At 48.5% G+C, this 17,194-nt stretch overlaps 1 protein-coding gene across 2 annotated transcripts in view; it reads right to left on the reverse strand.

Moving 5' to 3' along the window:
• CREB3L2 (cAMP responsive element binding protein 3 like 2) overlaps positions 1-17,194 on the reverse strand; it is a 75,870-nt gene that overhangs the window by 11,161 nt on the left and 47,515 nt on the right. The window contains exons 3-8 of one of the 2 annotated variants that reach the window (XM_083462037.1): positions 11,285-11,454; positions 8,997-9,084; positions 7,758-7,939; positions 6,179-6,325; positions 5,017-5,075; positions 3,924-3,992 (exon numbers count right to left, since the gene is read on the reverse strand). In XM_083462037.1, coding sequence (XP_083318163.1) covers positions 3,924-3,992; positions 5,017-5,075; positions 6,179-6,325; positions 7,758-7,939; positions 8,997-9,084; positions 11,285-11,454 — 715 coding nt within the window. Of the gene's footprint in view, positions 1-3,923; positions 3,993-5,016; positions 5,076-6,178; positions 6,326-7,757; positions 7,940-8,996; positions 9,085-11,284; positions 11,458-17,194 lie in introns of both variants that reach the window. The other variant, XM_083462036.1, reaches the window with a different exon arrangement.

The raw sequence follows: 17,194 nt of genomic DNA on the forward strand, positions 1-17,194 counted from the left end.
TGTTGTGGCTAGAGTGCCTTGAGAGTGGACAAGGAAAGCCTTTCTAAAGCCTACTGTGGAAGAGAAGGGCAGCTGATTGACAAGGAAAGGGTGGAAGAGCTCTTCCAGTCACCGTCTTTTTGATTTTCTGCCTTCTTTACATCCACTGTGTTTTGATGCTGAAGGATTGGGCGAAGTCAATTGTTTCTCCACACCCTATTCTAAAGGAAGCAGCCATTTCAGATAAATCAGTGCTGAATACCCATCCATTCCAAACCAATGTTCATGCAGCACAGACACCTGATCACCAGAAGGTTTATCAAGCAGTGCTAGCAGAAACCAGGGAGATTTAAAACCTTCATGTTTCATTTAAAATATCAATCGTGTGTTTTCTGGGAAACCAGAAAACTAAGAAGTTCTGGTGGGTTGTTGTTGTTTCTGTCACTGCCCTGTAAATAAATAACTGTACAGTTGTACCTTGGTTCTTGAACTTACGGTAATCCATTCTGGAAGTCCGTTCATCTCCCAAAACCGTTCGAAAACCAAGGTGTGGCTTCTGATTGGCTGCAGGAGCTTCCTGCACTCAAGCGGAAGCTGCCTTGAACGTTCAGCTTCCAAAAAACATTCGCAAACCAGAACACTTACTTCCGGGTTTGCGGCGTTCGGGAGCCGATTTGTTCGGCAACTAAGCCATTCGACAACCAAGGTACCACTGTACGGAAGTCAATTATGGCATTTCTACAACTCGCTTTCTGAAGCCCCCTTTACACACAGAGAGAGACCCTTTCAAAGACAGGTTTACTATTAAATTTAGTTAACAACCAGAAAAGGGACACTGGCACATCAACAAGGAAATGTCCAATTAAGTCTCAAAGCCATAATCTTAAGAGGCAATCTGTTTAATAGGAATGCTGGATAATGTATCAGATCAATTTCATTCCGCCAAAATGTGCAGCATCCCAGCAACGGCCCCTTCAAAAGGACTTGACACCAACACATTTGCAAAAGAAAAAAGAAAGACCCGTGCTGGGCTGTTTGCCCAGCCATGCACATCTGCAGCAATCCCAAGTGTATCAAATGCCAATGCCAAATGGAGAGCAAGAGTAGCTAAATTTCTTTTTGGATGGAGGGCTGCGTGCATTCTTGGCCAATCAATTGTTTGCACACAGAAAGGACCAAAAACACTGCAGAACAAACGAAGTCACTTATATTGGATGCTGCCACTGCTAGAAGAGTACAGATTTTTGCAGATTTTAACATGTAACATCTTGTCAAACACTGACGAGACTGGGGATGAAAATAGATAAGCATATCTCAGTTGACCAAAGATGGTAAAAATCTCAAGAGCATCTTTATGCTATTTTAATGCAAATGGAGCTGAAGGAAGGTTCGCTTGCAAGACATCTGAACCAGAAAACTCCAATCCAAATATTAAATTTAAAAATATTAGGACAGCCAGTCAGTGAAATAAAAAATATCACCTATTTTTTTACTAATGATTAATCTGTTCAGTGTAAGCAAATCAACAAATTGCAGTGCCTCAATAAAGTCCCCTTTTGCAAAAACCGGAGGAAGGGAAGTTTTTTCTCAACTTAAATCCACAAAAGAAAATGGCTTGCATTTAACCCAGTGCTAAGGGGTCAAGGCTGTATCAGTGCAATGATTTTCCTTGCATAATGGAACCTTTCCCCCCTCTCCTCCCTCCCTGTGTGTTGTTCCCTGAATCTCTTTTTGGGGTCCTTCAACCCTCAAGAGCAAATTTGGGGACTGTGCAGAATACACACTGGTAGACAAATTCCCATTCCACTCCTTGCACTGACTTTTGCTAGCGTGGCGGGTTTGTTAAATACGGCCTTTATACATTATCTTTATCCAACCAAATTCAAAACTACTGTCACTAGAGTCAAAATGTTGCTTAGAAACCCAAACAATACCATACCTTCTCAATACAGATGAGGAAGGTGAAGGCTCAATGCCTTTCAACATGTTTTTCAATGGAGCAGTATCAGCTACAGTGGTGCCCCGCAAGACGAATGCCTTGCAAGACGAAAAGCTTGCTAGATGAAAGGGTTTTGCGGTTTTTGAGCTGCTTCGCAAGACAAATTTCCCTATGGGCTTGCTTCGCAAGACGAAAACGTCTTGCGTTTTTTGCAAGTTTGTTTCCTTTTTCTTAACACCGTTAATACAGTTGTGACTTGACTTCGAGGAGCAACTCATAGAATGCGGTGTGGTAGCCTTTTTTGAGGTTTTTGGTGATTTTTGAAGCTTTTCCAAAACTTTTCCGACACCGTGCTTCGCAAGACAAAAAATTCGCTAGACGAAAAAACTCGCGGAACGAATTAATTTCGTCTTGCGAGGCACCACTGTATATAGCAAGAGTTGGCTCCCTCGGCCAATAAAGCGAGATGAGTGCCGCAACCCCAGAGTCGGTCACGACTGGACCTAATGGTCAGGGGTCCCTTTACCTTTACTTTAACCAGCAAGTAGATAGTGCTTGATCCTTCTCCCCAGTCATCTAGGCCATTTTTAATTGTTCTCCTGTCCCAGACAGGTTGCACAAACAAAAAGGTTCAGCATAGGGGGAAACAGACCAAAAGGAGGGTGCTTTGCAAGAATGGTTAAGCACCCCCACCCGTAAGCCTACAATCTGCAAGGCGTTACAAATGCCTCTTCTGTCCCGATACCATAACCATGAACTTGGGTAAGAGGAGCTGAGTTTGTTATGGCAACATGCCATTCTGCCTTCAAGAGCACAAAAGCCGTGTGTGGGAGACGCTTTCTAAACTCCAAGGCTGCCTCCGCGGTACGAGATCCAGAGATTCAGAACACTTGCTATCCAATTAGCAACACACACCAAGTGCCAGTCAGACTTGGAAACCACTTCTGGGTCTTTATCCTCAAAGAGATAATCCGCTCCCAGATGCAGGCACACACTCCAGCGGTATCGTCCAACAAATGCATGAGCGCATTCCTTTATCTGGGTGGCTTTTCAAAAAAAATGTATGTCAGATTCACTGCCCTAGTCCGGCACAGTGCAGGAAGCTGACAGAGCCCAGGTGCACGATCCAGCAAGAGAAGAGATGTTATTGATGGGATTTGCTCAGTCCTGACACCACGTTCCTTTCTCACTGTCAGTGCCTTGATATGCAACACCACACTGGCCACTTGCCAGCTGCAGGTGTAGGCGGTATTGCCCAAATTGCCATATAATTGGTAGCAATGTGCCCATATGTTTAACACACAAACCATATTTCTGAACTAGAGAGTTTGGTGTATTAGTTAACCATGGCAAGGAGCCCCTGATATCCTCGTCCTCACTCAACAAATTTCTAACTTCTTATCCTCCCATGAAGTTCTGATTCCACTTTCAGAGGCTCTGAGTATCAGTTTCTGGAAATCACAGAGATTAAATGGGCATGTCCCATCCCACCCTGTGGCCGAGGGCCTGATACGACAGAGTTGTATAAAATTTTGCATGGTATGGAGAAAGCAGGTAAAGACGAGTGTTTTCCCCTTTCTCACGATACTAGAACTGAGAGTTGTTTCAATGAAGCTGAATGCTAGAGGATTTAGCTCAGACGAAAGGAAGTGCTTCTTTAAGACGGCACAAAGTTAATTTGTGGAACTCACTGCTGCTAGGTATACTGGTGGAAAACAACTTGGATGGTTTTGAAAGGGGGTTAAACAAATTCATGAAGAATAAAGCTATACATGGCTGCTGGTCATGAAGGCTATGTTGTGCCTTCCCTGCTGGGACCTCTGTGCTTCTGAATCAAAGGAGGGGAGAGTGCTATTGTACACAGGCCCTGCTAGGGGTTTCCCATGGCCATCTGCTTGGTGAACTAGATGGGCTTGTCCTTTGCTCTTATTCCACTTCCAGCTTGTAATCTTGCTCATGCAATTGGCGAGTCAATATAGCCAGCTGCGAGTGCTTTATAACTCACCTGTTTGTGTTCTCCAGAACTTCTACCTTCTTGCGAAGCTCACTGTTCTCATTTGAGCAGCACTCGACCCTTGGGAACAAGCAGACAAAGAAAGGTTAAGCTATTTCCTCGGTTGGGATGGGACAAGCAAAGTGGGATATGCTTTCTGAGCTGCTCAGACAGAAATCTGTCACAATCCTTTAACTCAGAAAAAGGTGACTCTCCCTTGCCACCACGGCAAGAGTGTGTGCATCAATTTTGTAAGCAAGAGTTGCGCTGCACGCTGGAGAAGGAGATGCAGAGACGCTGGAACAAGAGAAGGAAATAATCTCAGCAGCTTATTCCGTGCCAAATTCTGTTCTGAGCATAGGTATTTCAGACCATGACAGGGCTGCAATGATACCTCCAAGTGCTTGAACAGCTATAGCTTGTTTTCTTGTGCTAACAATAGTAGAATTTCCATGAGGAGCCACGAGGGGGCATGTGAAACACACACAGCTCCAAGGCTTTGTGGCCATGATGGTTCCTTGCTGGCATCAAAATAAACATGGTGAGAATATAAATCTGGCTTGAATAGAGTCGTGCTGCTGGCCCTTCTACCGTATTCAGAAAGGCAGCAGCTCTTCAGAGCCTCAGTGAAGGGGTCTCTGGGCTTTTTATCCCAGAGAGATCCTTTCAGCCAAAGTTAGGAGTCCCTGCATTAAAAACAACAACTGCTCTACCACTGAGTTATGAAGCCTCCATTTTGTCTACCCCTTCCACAGCCGTCACTGCAATCTTGCTATTTTCCCCTCTATTTCCAATGTTCAGGCTGTGAGCGCAGTTGCTTATGAAGCCAAAAAAGCAACACCCAGGCACATGAGGGAAGCAGCAGCAGCAGCCTTGGGGGTACCCCAGGCATTTGCAGAAAAAGAAAACAGGGAGGGGGAAAACCACAAACAGCCCCATGAGGACATAACATGCTTAAGTCACCATGGAATGCTGGCTGACTGACTGTTTCTTCGGAAAGAATGGGAACAGAAAACCAGGCAGGAGAGGGAATGGAATGGGGAGGCTGGGATTCTGTATTCCAGAACGCAACTTTCTCTTGTACGGGTCATTCTGGCAAGCTTACTTTTTCTCCAAGCTGTCCATGTATTCTTTCTTTTTCCTCCTGCTCTCCTGGGCAGAGATCTACAGGAGAAATGCAAAGCACCGATTACACACCTAACAGAGGCCATAACTAAAAGAAGAATTAGAACTCAGGAATGGATAAGGGAAGCAACTTCAGCTTTAAGCTGTAAAATCATGTCACCCTTATTGGTTGTTTTTAGGGTTGTCAATCAATCATACCAGCTATTGCCAACCAATCTATCTGTTATATCAGTTTTTAATCTGTGCATGCTTGCATATGAATAAACCATCATTGTGAAGGGGGAAAGCACACTGTCTTTCATCTCATGTCACACTGGAGTGTTGCCCAGGCCACTCCAGCTCCTCCCAACTCTTTCTGGCCCCTCCCACCCAGTCTGGGAGGATGGGGGCCTCGGGACCAAGAACAAGTTTTGGATAAGATAAGACTATGTTTGCTGCAATTTGCATTGGTCTTTCCCCCCCTATTTCTATTGTTAGGCCTTAGTATGAATGATTAGCACATCGCTCCATCTTGATGTAACACAAAGCTGATTAACAGGAGTTATTTTGCTTGGCCTATTGAAATGTTGTTCTACGACCCTTTAAAAATCTCACGGCGACCCTGTTAAAATTTTGCAGACGTGCCTTTCATAATGCTAGCAGATTGTCCTGAAATGTTGTTCTGCCTTATCGTGTTTTGTTCTATATAGGCATTGCAGTGGGCAGATTTTGCCGTGGGAAAATAGTGTAACAAATACCCTGAACAAATACACCGAAGGCGATAACAGAGTTCCTTGGTATGAGAAACAAAACAGGGCCAACATTATCTGGCGCTCGGCCAACCCCACAGGCTCAGTGGAAGGAAGGCTGCCAGAACTTGGAGCCTGCTGGTCCTTCTCACTGCTGTCTGCTCACTTGACCTCCGAGTGAGCAAGCAATGGCAGGAGCAAGACGGAACAGCAGCCTCACCTTCTGGGCAGCCACATAGACTGGGTCCAGAGAAAGGCAGCAAGAAAATTGGTGCCGTCAACAGTAGCAGACTTGCCCAGGGAAGGTGGCTCACCAGGAACATCTTGCCCAAGTCCTCCCTCCAACCTCCCTCCCCCGACAACCCCCCCAACAACCCTGAATATAAGTCCAAGTGGTTTAATAGCAACTCCTACCTTGTTTTTTATTTTCCTGCGGATCTTCTTCAGTGCTTTTTCTTCCGCTTTTGTTAGGGGCAGTTTGGTAGGGATAGGGTACCCTTCTGCGATCAGGGTCCTCTTCTCCTCCTCTGTCAAGATCAGGGGACCTGTGCCCTGCAATTTCTACGGCAAGCACAAAGACAATGGGTTAGAGCGAAGGGGGAGGATGAAGAAAAGAAGGTTCTTAAATATTGACAGGAACTGCATTCTCAGAGCAAAGGCTTCTGTCACAATTGTATTCATAACAGTGAACTCACGTGCTGGCAATATGCCTGCAAAGAGCTCCAGAAAACACTGAAATGGGGATCTATTTTCCAAAGGTGTGTTGCTCTAAAGGCTGCTGCTCAATAAAGTCCATTTTGCTATGTGTAATATACTAAGCAGAGCCTTGAAAGCCACCTGTTACAGGTGCTGAAATGTGGGGTCTCCTGTGCCATTGTCAACTGGACTAGATTACCTTTGAGGTTTCTTTCCAACTCTGTACATAGAGGCATAATAATACTATGGACCCATTGGAAACTGGAAACCACTGAGCTTGCTTTACTGGTTCTGTCCTTCCAGCTCTTTGGGTTCTACAGATCCCCTCTACTGCTTAGGTGAGATTCTGCTGTTGCGTTCATCATCAACTGCCCAGCCTCAGGAACAGACTCCTTCCCATGCCAACATATCCAGGACTGACGGTTTAGACAGAACTGCATCCACAAACCCTGTCTTTCACTTGATCTTAGCCAAAAGGCCGAGAAGCGAGAACCCTGTTTTTCTTTCCATCTATCCTGTAAAAAGCTGGGAAGCACTGTGGCCTAAGAGCTTATACTCACCTTCCAGGTATTGTTGCTGAACCCGTAACTCCCACCACCTCTGACCACTGGCCACACAGGATGGGGTTGGTAGGAGTTGGGAGTCCATAAACATGTGAAAGGTTGAAGATTATCTCATTTACATACAGAAGGTCCCCATTTCAAACCCCCGTGTCTTCAACTAAGGCTGGGAAATTTTCCTGTCTGAGATCCTGGAGAGCTGCTGCAAGTCAGCCAGTGCAGACCAGGGTTTCCCAAACCTGGGTCTCCAAGTTTCTGTACAAGTCCTATCATCCCTAGCTTACAGGGTCATGGATGATGGGAACTGTAGTCCAATAACAAGCTGGGGACCCAAGTTTGGGAAAACCCTGGTGTAGACAATACTAAGCTGTAAAGACTAATGACCTGACTCAGTATAAGGCAAGCAGAGAGAGAACAATTGAACTGCAGAGCCACAATTTTCTTTGCAAATAAGAAGCCCATTTTCACCTTTCTGCAGCAAGTCAGATGTCAATTTCCAGGCCCAATTTTTCATGTGCTAGTGGTCACTTGGTGCCGGGACTTTTGCACCCTCCAGTGATACCTGGTATCAATTAGAGAACTAGCCTTCGTCTGCTAAAACAAACAAACCTTGTTCTTGGAACAGGAGGAATTTTGAACGAGATTTCCATTGTAATATGCAGTCAGAGTGATGACAGTAAAATATAGCGACTCAAACACATGGCATTCATTAAGAGAGAGAGAGAACTGTCCCCTACGTGTGGTGCCGTTAAGAGAGGGGAATTGGTGAGCGCGGAAGCTGTGTGCGAGGTCACTTTAGCCGTGGCTTGTAACTGTTTGGGACTTGATGGTGGGAGGGACCTGGTTGGGCTCTGGCCGCCCTCTGAGTCACTTCCGTGGCTGCTGGGAGGGGTCGGAGGCATGTGCAGGGTGTCCATTGCTGCAAGAGACAGAAGATGGGAAAAGGAGCAAGGGAGAGAGAGAGAAACAGAAAGTGTGTCTTAGAGTATTAGAAAAAATGGTGGACCAGCTCTGATGCAACTTTCTCAAACTAAGACAAAAAAAGCCTTGTCCCACCCCCACCCCCTTCCCTCACATGCTTGGCTTACTAAATCACAGTTCCCATGGCACCAGAACCAGGAAGTTAGGACTAAAGCACTTCTTACAAAATAAGATCTACGTGGGGCTACCTTTGAAGGTGACCCGGAATCTGCAATTAATCCAGAATGCGGCAGCTAGACTGGTGACTGGGAGTGGCCGCCGGGACCACATAACACTGGTCCTGAGAGATCTGCATTGGCTCCCAGTACGTTTCCGAACACAATTCAAAGTGTTGGTGCTGGCCTTTAAAGCCCTAAACGGCCTCGGCTCAGTATACCTGAAGGAGCGTCTCCACCCATGCCCTGTGGAACGCCCTCCCTTCAGATGTGAAGGAAATAAGCAGCTATCCTATCTTTAAAAGACATCTGAAGGCAGCCCTGTTTAGGGAAGTTTTTAATATTTAATGCTGTATTGTTTTTAACACTTGATTGGGAGCCGCCTAGAGTGGCTGGGGAAACTCAGCCAGATGGGCGGGGTATAAATAATAAATTATTTATTATTATTATTATTATCATCATCATCATCATCATCATCATCATCATCAGAGCCTAGGCTGAAAGCTTTGCTACAACCACAGTTTCCAGGTTTGTAGATCACAGGAAATGGCAGTTTTAACAAAGCAGAGTATCTTTCTTCAAGTCAGGCCAATGGGGAAATTGGAGGCTGCTATGACTAAGACCAGTATATCTTTGTTGGCATCTGTCAGCTGAAAGACAATGCAGCACGCCTCCAGGAGTGAAGTCAAACCGCTCTGTTAGCAGCACTAAAGGACTACAGTTCCCATCAACCCTGACCACTGGAATGATAGGAGTTGTAGTCCAACAACAGCTGGGGGCCCAAGCCTCTTCTCCTTTGCTGCCCATCATGTGGAGAGAAATCAGCGATACAAAACAAACCTTCCTTGGAAGAAAGGTTCAGGAACTGGTCCACTTCATGCGGCTCCAGTTTGATCTCCGGAAAAGCTTTGTGACTCAGCGGCTTGGTCTAAAAAGACGAAAGGGTTGAAAGAGACATCAGACTTTCGGGAGAGAACCCACCTTCTTTCCAGTTTCATAATTTGTTAATTCAGATGAGCAAGATAATCAGCATAGAACGAGGAAGCCGTGCATCCCATTTTACAGAAAACAGACCTGCTTTAAAGTCTGCTTTAAAGAATCCTACGAAAGGGGAGCAGCAGGAGCCTGGAGGTTGCATCAGGAAAGCAGACTGAGCGTTCACACAGGCTTCCTGGTCACAGTTCTTCCTCACCATGGAGGAATTTAAGTTTCTACTTAAATTATAGCAATGCTTTATCAATTTGCCTCTGCAAAATAGATACATATTCGTGCATGCAAATTATATGCAAGTCCGCTCCCTCTTATGCAGCAGTGCATGTCTACTTGCCTAAATGGCCAGCCTGCCATGGAAAGGACTGTGGCAGGGGCACCTGCTGCCCCAGCTAGACATGGGGCAGCTCTATAAAGCCTGCCTGCCTTGAGGGTGGGGCTGCCCCAGAGGGGTTACCACCAAAGGGGCAATACCAAAGGGCACTGTCCTTTTGGAGGTAGCCCCCCTGTGCTAAACTTATGGTTTGAATGGGGATAGGGTTTTAACTTGGGGGGGGGGTGTTGTTCAATGGGGAAGGGGTTAATTTGTATTTTGCATTTCTATTTTTGTTTTGTTTCCTAAGGCTGATTAATATTCTACAGACATTTAAATGTGTCTGTATGTGTGTGGCGGTATTGTTTTGTTGTTTTTAACTACTTACTGGTGCTTATACCTTGCACAGTGGCACCTTGTTTTGAGTCTGGGATCCGTTTCGGAGCCCTGGACACTCAACAAAAAGGACACTTGACAAAGCGCCGCTCTGCGCACACACGTGGAGCAGTTTGTGCTTCTGCACATGCATGAGGGCAAACCCGGAAGTAGCGTATTTTTCGCCCTATAGGACGCACTTTTTCCCCTCCAAAAATGAACAGGAAATGTGTGTGCGTCCTATGGGGCGAATGCAGGGTTTCCCTGAAGCCTGGAGAGCGAGAGGGGTCGGTGCGAGAGAGAGCCCCAGCGCCAGCCCCATAAGGTCGGGGGACAAAGGGAGGCGGAACGCCGCCATCCCGCTGTCTCCCGAAGTGGTTTGGAGGCTGACGGCGGGGAGACCCCGCCGCCACCCCGCAAGCTCCGGGGACAGTGGGGAGGCGGACCTTATCTGAAGGCGGGCGGCGGGGAGAAGAGCGCTTCTCCCCGCTGCCTGCCCCAGAAGCTCCAGGGACAGTTGGGAGGCGCAGCGCGTCTCCCCGCTGTCCCCGGACCTGATCTGAAGGCGGGCAGCGGGGAGAAGAGCGCTTCTCCCCGCTGCCTGCCCCAGAAGCTTCGGGGACAGCGGGGAGGTGCAGCGCGTCTCCCCGCTGTCCCCGGACCTGATCTCAAGGCGGGCGGCGGGGAGAAGAGCGCTTCTCCCCGCTGCCGGCCCCACAAGCGCCGGGGGGGGGGAATAAAAAAATTTCCCTTTATTTCCCCCCAAAAAAACTTGATGCGTCCTATGGGCCGGTGCGTCCTATGGGGCGAAAAATACGGTAACTCGTTCTGGTACTTCCGGGTTTGCTGCGGACGCTGGACGGGGCAGACTTATATGGAGGTACCACTGTATTTTTATCCTGCTAACCACAATGAGATCTCGTGATGAAGGGTGGTATATAAATCTAATGGATAATGAATAATAATTCTCCGACCAACGCGGATGAAAGTATAGACAGAAATCATGAGATGCCGAAGAGTCCTTGTGGCAACTCCCTTCTGCAAGGATGCAGAACTAGGCAAGGGCAGTGTCATACTCTATGAAACTAAGCCCCCCCCCCCCCCATGCAGCAAAGCAGGCAACCGTTTGTATAGAAAAGTGAACCACTGCCTAAAACAAGCAGGTCTCCACTTCTGAATGCTCCCATTCCCCCCCCCCCATATCATTTGCATCCCACCTTCACTTTGAGGCTCTCAAGGTGGTCCATAGGGTTCACCCCCTCCCCATTTTATTCTGTCAACAACCCTGTGAGGTAGGGCTGAGAGATGACTGGACCAGTGGGGATTTGAACCCAGGTCTCCCGGGCCCTGGTCCAACACTCTAACCACTACATTACACCTCATTAGCCGACGACACCATCCGTGTTGAGCCAGTCAAGCCACCATGAAGGGAAGTAACCCCAAACAGTACCATGCCATCGTCTTGCATCTGAGGCTCTTCGGCCTCCAGACTCGCGGGGCTGGATGTGGCGGTGAGGCTGACTGAGGGAGCAAGGCCTGGTGCATCTCCCGTGGTAGGTTCTGTCTTGATGGTTGCTGAAGGCAACTCTGAGCCCAGACACCAGTTGTCATTTTCCAAGTCTGCTGGAAAAGGGATTGAGGGGCAGAGGGAGAAGAGAGAAGAGAAGAAGAAGAGGAGGAGTTTGGATTTGATATTCCGCTTTATCACTACCCTAAGGAGTCTCAAAGTGACTACCATTCTCCTTTCCCTTCCTCCCCCATAACAAACACCCTGTGAGGCGAGTGGGGCTGAGAGACTTCAAAGAAGTGTGACTGGCCCAAGGTCACCCAGCAGCTGCATGTGGAGGAGCGGGGAATCGAACCCTGTTCACCAGATTACGAGTCCACCACTCTTAACCACTACACCACACTGGCTCCTGTGAGAGAGAGAGAGAAAGGCACAGGCATATATTAAGAACCAGCAGTCGGAACCGGCAAGACTTTCGCAGAAATGAAAGGGGAGAAAGAAGCTCACAAAAGCAAACCCCAGCCAAGGACAGGAAGCCTGGAGAGAAAGCATTTAACTCATTAAGCAAAGCCTTTCTACCCTCCCCTTCCAGGCTATTACTTCATACAGAAACCTGGGGCTTTAAACGGTAGCCTAAGCATAGCCCTGGGGTGAAGGTGGATTGGCGGAGGACAGAAAATGAGGTAATTACTGAACGCTGCAAGCAGAAGCCGCAAACAAGACTAAACAAGCCATTAGACAAAGCAGCCGGGGGTCCTCACATGCCAACAGAACCCGGCTGCCGCTGGCATTGTGCTTTCTTTGCATCAGCTCCCAAGATCTGAGCAGAAACCACTTCCAAAAAGCAAGACCCACTTTGCTCTCTGGAAAATGAGGTCCTCACACCAACAGAGTTTAACATATCAGTGATCGCTGGGATAATGCCAGGTTGAGACACCTGTGGCATTCTGCAGGTCGTTGGAATCCAGCTCCCACCAGACCCACCCAGAGTGGACAACCATCGGGAGTGATGGGAGTTGTAGTCTTGCAACATCTGGGAAGGCTGCAGCCTCCTCAGCCACCATAGATTGTCTCGACTCAAGGCATTCTGGTAGCCTTTCCATCTATCAAGGTGAGCAGCTACCGGAACCCTCATCCCCCCTGGCTTTTTACCAAAACGTATCACCCAGAAACTGCATCGGAGGCAGTATACATGTTGTTATCTTTGCCAACGACGCCTCTTCAGCAGAAATGAGATATGCAGAAGATCTCGGCTCAGGGAGATACTTATTGCAGCAGAATGCAATTACCACGCGCTTTGGCCGCGAAGGCAGAAGAAGAGTGGAAATCAAGAGCGAAAGAGCCCTGCGGCCTGCTGCTCCGGGGGCCTTCAAAATGAGCAGCAACGAGAAAGGAAGGAAGGAGGGAGGGAGGGACTGCGTCGGCCTGATGCTAGTAATTACTTTGTGGTGTAATCTTAACCTCCCCTGCTGGCAAAGGAAGATGTAATTTGAATAACGATAGGCCAGGCCAAAAAGATTACAAGCAAAAATAAATATGTATACATCCTGTAATTAGACACTTCAAAACAGTAATCCAAGCTCTGCCAAGAAGAATAACTGTATAATGAATGGTAACCATAATTTTTATATATAGAATCTATGCTCAAGAGATTCTTGGTGCGCAAACACACTCACACACACACAAACTCCTCTGAAGAGCCGATTGTACTGTATATCAAACCCATGGCATGTGAGAGTTGGAACTTAACTGGTTAAGTTGTTCCCATGATGCCTCACATTCTGACGTCACTTTTGGAAGCTCGGGAGGAGCTTGAGGCAAAGATTGTCCAGTCCCACGATGTGAGCTGTGGGGAACAGACGCAGCGCTGTGATGGCTGCAACTAGTCCAGGGGGATCCTGGGGAATATTGGAATAAATGCTGTAAATAGACAAACGGGACTCCGTGTGTTTGTCTGAAAGCTGAATCCAGCAGATGACAGTTTTACAACGCTGTGCGAAGCTCTGCTGAACCGTGACGGAGCAGAGCTGGAGTGGAAGCGTGCCGGGCAGCAATAAACCGCTAATCGAGGTTTGTAAATCAATTAGCGGGGGTCACGGCTAATGACCACAAGTCACAGGTTATGGGTCCATAAATCACCGCTTGTAAAACTGTCGCGGGAGCTGTAAATCTGCGGTGTCGAGCAGAGGCGGCAGAAGGTGCAGACGGAAGCAAACAAGCAAGCTGCGAGACGCAGAGAACTGCCTGTGTTGCTGAGAACTGCAAAGAACTGCAGAGACGGCAGGAGCCAGGAGCCAGGAGCTGAGAGCAGCAGGGAATCGTTTCTCCACGCCAGGGGAGCTGGACATCTTGTGAGTACAGCTTGGGGCGCTTTTGGAGAACGGGAGGCCGGAATCTGAGGCAAGCAGGCAAGCAAGCTGAAAGACGCTGCAGAGAGCTTGGGGCTGTGCCTAACGTGTGGAGGCAAGCTGACGACGATCCTGATGCCAGCTTGGAGTTCTGCCTGGCATTGTGAAAGGCAGGAGAGCTGATCTGCTAAACCGGGAGCCGAAGAGCGGCTGGTTGTTTACGTGAGTACGCTGGGCCCCGGGGGAAGAAGGCAGGCTGCCAGGTCTTGGAGGACTGTGGGAGGCTCACTTTAAGAAGTTGGGCAACCTGGCTGCTGATCTGAAGTCTACTGTTCTGGGTGCCAGGAAGCCAGAGGCCGTTCAGCGCTCCAGGGTGTTTGTGAGGCTGGAGGCGGAAAGCAAGGGCCGGGAGATGGCTGCTTCAGAACAGAAAGACAAGATGGCGCTGATCACCTACGTGAGAGCCGGTGCACAGCTGGAAAAGGCTGTGGGCCCCAGAGGGGGGGGCAAGAGACTATTGACGCTTGGGAATGTACTGCTGTGTTTGCTGTGAAGGCTCAGCAGGAGGCCAAGGACAGATTGAAGCTGGAAGCCTAGAGATGGCTGGAGCCCCTGTTCCTGATGCTTTAGCCTCAAGGAGTGCTAGTGAGCATGTCGGGGGGGTGGAAAGTTCCAAAGGCAAGCTTGAAAAGTTTTCCACTGAACCTGCTGGAGCGAAGAGCGGCTTCAGGGGGGGCGAGGCTGGTGGGAGGCGCCGTTCCAGAAGGAGGAAGGCCAAGCCAGCTGGGAGCCCCAGGCAGTGTTTTTCCACTGGAGTTCGTCGTTGCTACGTGTGCAAAGCTCCGGGACATCTGCGGCGAGATTGCCCCCACCGGAGCAGAGAGAAAAGGCAGGATGTTGCTGATGTTGCCAAGGTCAAACTGTTGATTTCTCATGGGAACCAGTCGGGTTACCATGGCAACCGGTCTGGAAAAACAACCAGGCGCGGGACTGAGGCTGGTGTACGTGCCAGGTGCCAGCAAGAGACTCGTGGGACAAGGCCAGAGCAGAGTGTTGTTATTGGCTCTGCTGCTGACTGCAATTTGATTCCAGAGACATCTGCTGGGAAGCTGCGGAAATGCAGGGCTGTTTTGACAGGGATGACTGTTGGGTTCACAGACGGAACACAAAAATCAGTCTGTAGTGTGGTGGCTAACGTGTTTTTCTCTACTTCACAGGAGAAGCGAAAGGTCAACGTTGTGCCGGGACTGAAGTGTTGTCTTTTATATGTATCAGCTCTAATGAAGCAGGGATACAATGCTTGTTCTGAAAATGACACATGTTCCATTTTCAGAGGAGGGAGACAACGGGTCAACATGCAGAGGGAGAACAACGTCTTTGTTCTGGAGTCACCTCTGGAGGGTTGTGGGAATGCTGAAAAAGCACAGGCGCAGTGTGCTAGGGTTCCCAAAGATGTGCAAAAGTTGCACAGGTGCACAAAAGGGTACAAGCTCCGGAAATGTGGGAGGAGGTCCCAAGGGTGCAGGACATGCAAAGGTGCAAAGGTGCTTGGTTTTCCCGGGTTTGGGAGGGTAACCAAAGAGCCCTTTGAGCTTGTTCACACAGATCTGTCAGGACCCAAGAGGTCTGAGAGTCTGGGTGGGACCAGGTATGTGCTGTCGCTGACAGGTAACCACAGCCAGGTTGGCTGGTGTTTCTCTCTCAAGTCACAGGGGGAGGTGGCGCAACTGATCCAGGATTGGGTTGCGGAGGTGGAACGAAGGTTCTCCACCAGGGTGCAAGGGGTCAAGAGCGACCGAGGGTCACAGTTTACTGGGTCTGCTCTGGAGGAATTTTTCAAGGAAAAGGAAATACGTCACCAGGTGACGGGTGCAAAGTCTTCTCAAGGGAGAAGGGAGGCTGTGGCTGAACCCAGTGATGGGGATAAGGTCCAGAATCAGGGTTCAGATCCCGGTGATGGGGACCAAGTCCGGGGTCAGGGTTCAGGGCAGGTTTGGGCATCTCCAAGGGTTGTGAAAGGAGTGTCCAGGTGTGAGGCTTCATCTCCGGTAATGGAGAAAGCTCACGGACGGGTTGTCAAGTCAGAGGGGGGAGAGTCTGACGAAGAAGACACAACTGCTGGCTCTAATGGGTCAGTAGGGTATCAGGTCACAGGTGCGTGGAAAAGTGTCGCACAGTGTGATTCTGGGAGTGTTGAAGGGGTTCAACAGGTGCCTGGGAAAGATGCCGGGAAGGGGCACAAGGCAGGGGAAGGTGTTGAACTCAGAGGGTCTTGTCAGAAGGTGATGCAAGAGGGGGTGTGAGAGTTGGAACTTAACTGGTTAAGTTGTTCCCATGATGCCTCACATTCTGACGTCACTTTTGGAAGCTCGGGAGGAGCTTGAGGCAAAGATTGTCCAGTCCCACGATGTGAGCTGTGGGGAACAGACGCAGCGCTGTGATGGCTGCAACTAGTCCAGGGGGATCCTGGGGAATATTGGAATAAATGCTGTAAATAGACAAACGGGACTCCGTGTGTTTGTCTGAAAGCTGAATCCAGCAGATGACAGTTTTACAACGCTGTGCGAAGCTCTGCTGAACCGTGACGGAGCAGAGCTGGAGTGGAAGCGTGCCGGGCAGCAATAAACCGCTAATCGAGGTTTGTAAATCAATTAGCGGGGGTCACGGCTAATGACCACAAGTCACATGGCATACGTTACGCTCTTTAATAAGTTAGCTGTATTTCCTTTGATATATATGCATGTTGTTCCTCCATAAGTCCTTCCAAAGAGGGCTTTCAGTTTCCTAAGTATGAAGTCCATATCTTGTTTTATAACTTGACCTTGCATTTCTGCAATGCTGTACATTTAGTTTTCCAAAGGAATACCAGTCTTTAATGCCCCCCAATGCAATATAAATCAATGGTGTGCAAATTAGTTTAGAAAAGAACACCCTGTTACCACGTAAGCAGCAACAGGCAGCAGGTGTTTAATTCTATATCCAATAAACGTGGTGCTTCAGGACTCCATGTAAGAGTCTTGCTCGTCCTTGGAGGTTTATGTGCAAGACAGAGGAGACAAGAAATGTTTATTCTTTCCTATAACTTCCTTCCCCTCCCCTCCTGCATACTGCAAAAGGAGCCCTATCCACAAGAGGCAGGTTTGCTAAAGAGTTGGCTTACATTGGCAATACAGACCATTAATATTCCTGCATTGCAGAGTGGACTAGACCCTTGGGAGCACCTTCCACCTCGGTGATTCCAGTAAATCTGAGCTCAATAACTCTTCAGGGTCTTAGGCACAGGCCTTTCTCCAGAGCTAACTATAGGACAAGGTAGGCATCTTGGGCAGATGTTGCCTGGTCTAAACAAATCAAAACCAGGGGGGAAAGTCCAGTCCTTTCTCCTGCACAAGCCCTGCTTAAATGAGAGCTATGCAAGAATCCTAATTTAACTGCTTATGAAGAAAAAGGTCCTGATGAATTCCACCCCACTTGAAGTTATGGGTAAGGATGCTGCTGATGTCCT

The sequence above is a fragment of the Podarcis liolepis genome (genome assembly GCF_965112155.1).
Source record: "Podarcis liolepis genome assembly, chromosome: 10".
NCBI classification, from domain to species: Eukaryota; Metazoa; Chordata; class Lepidosauria; order Squamata; family Lacertidae; genus Podarcis; species Podarcis liolepis.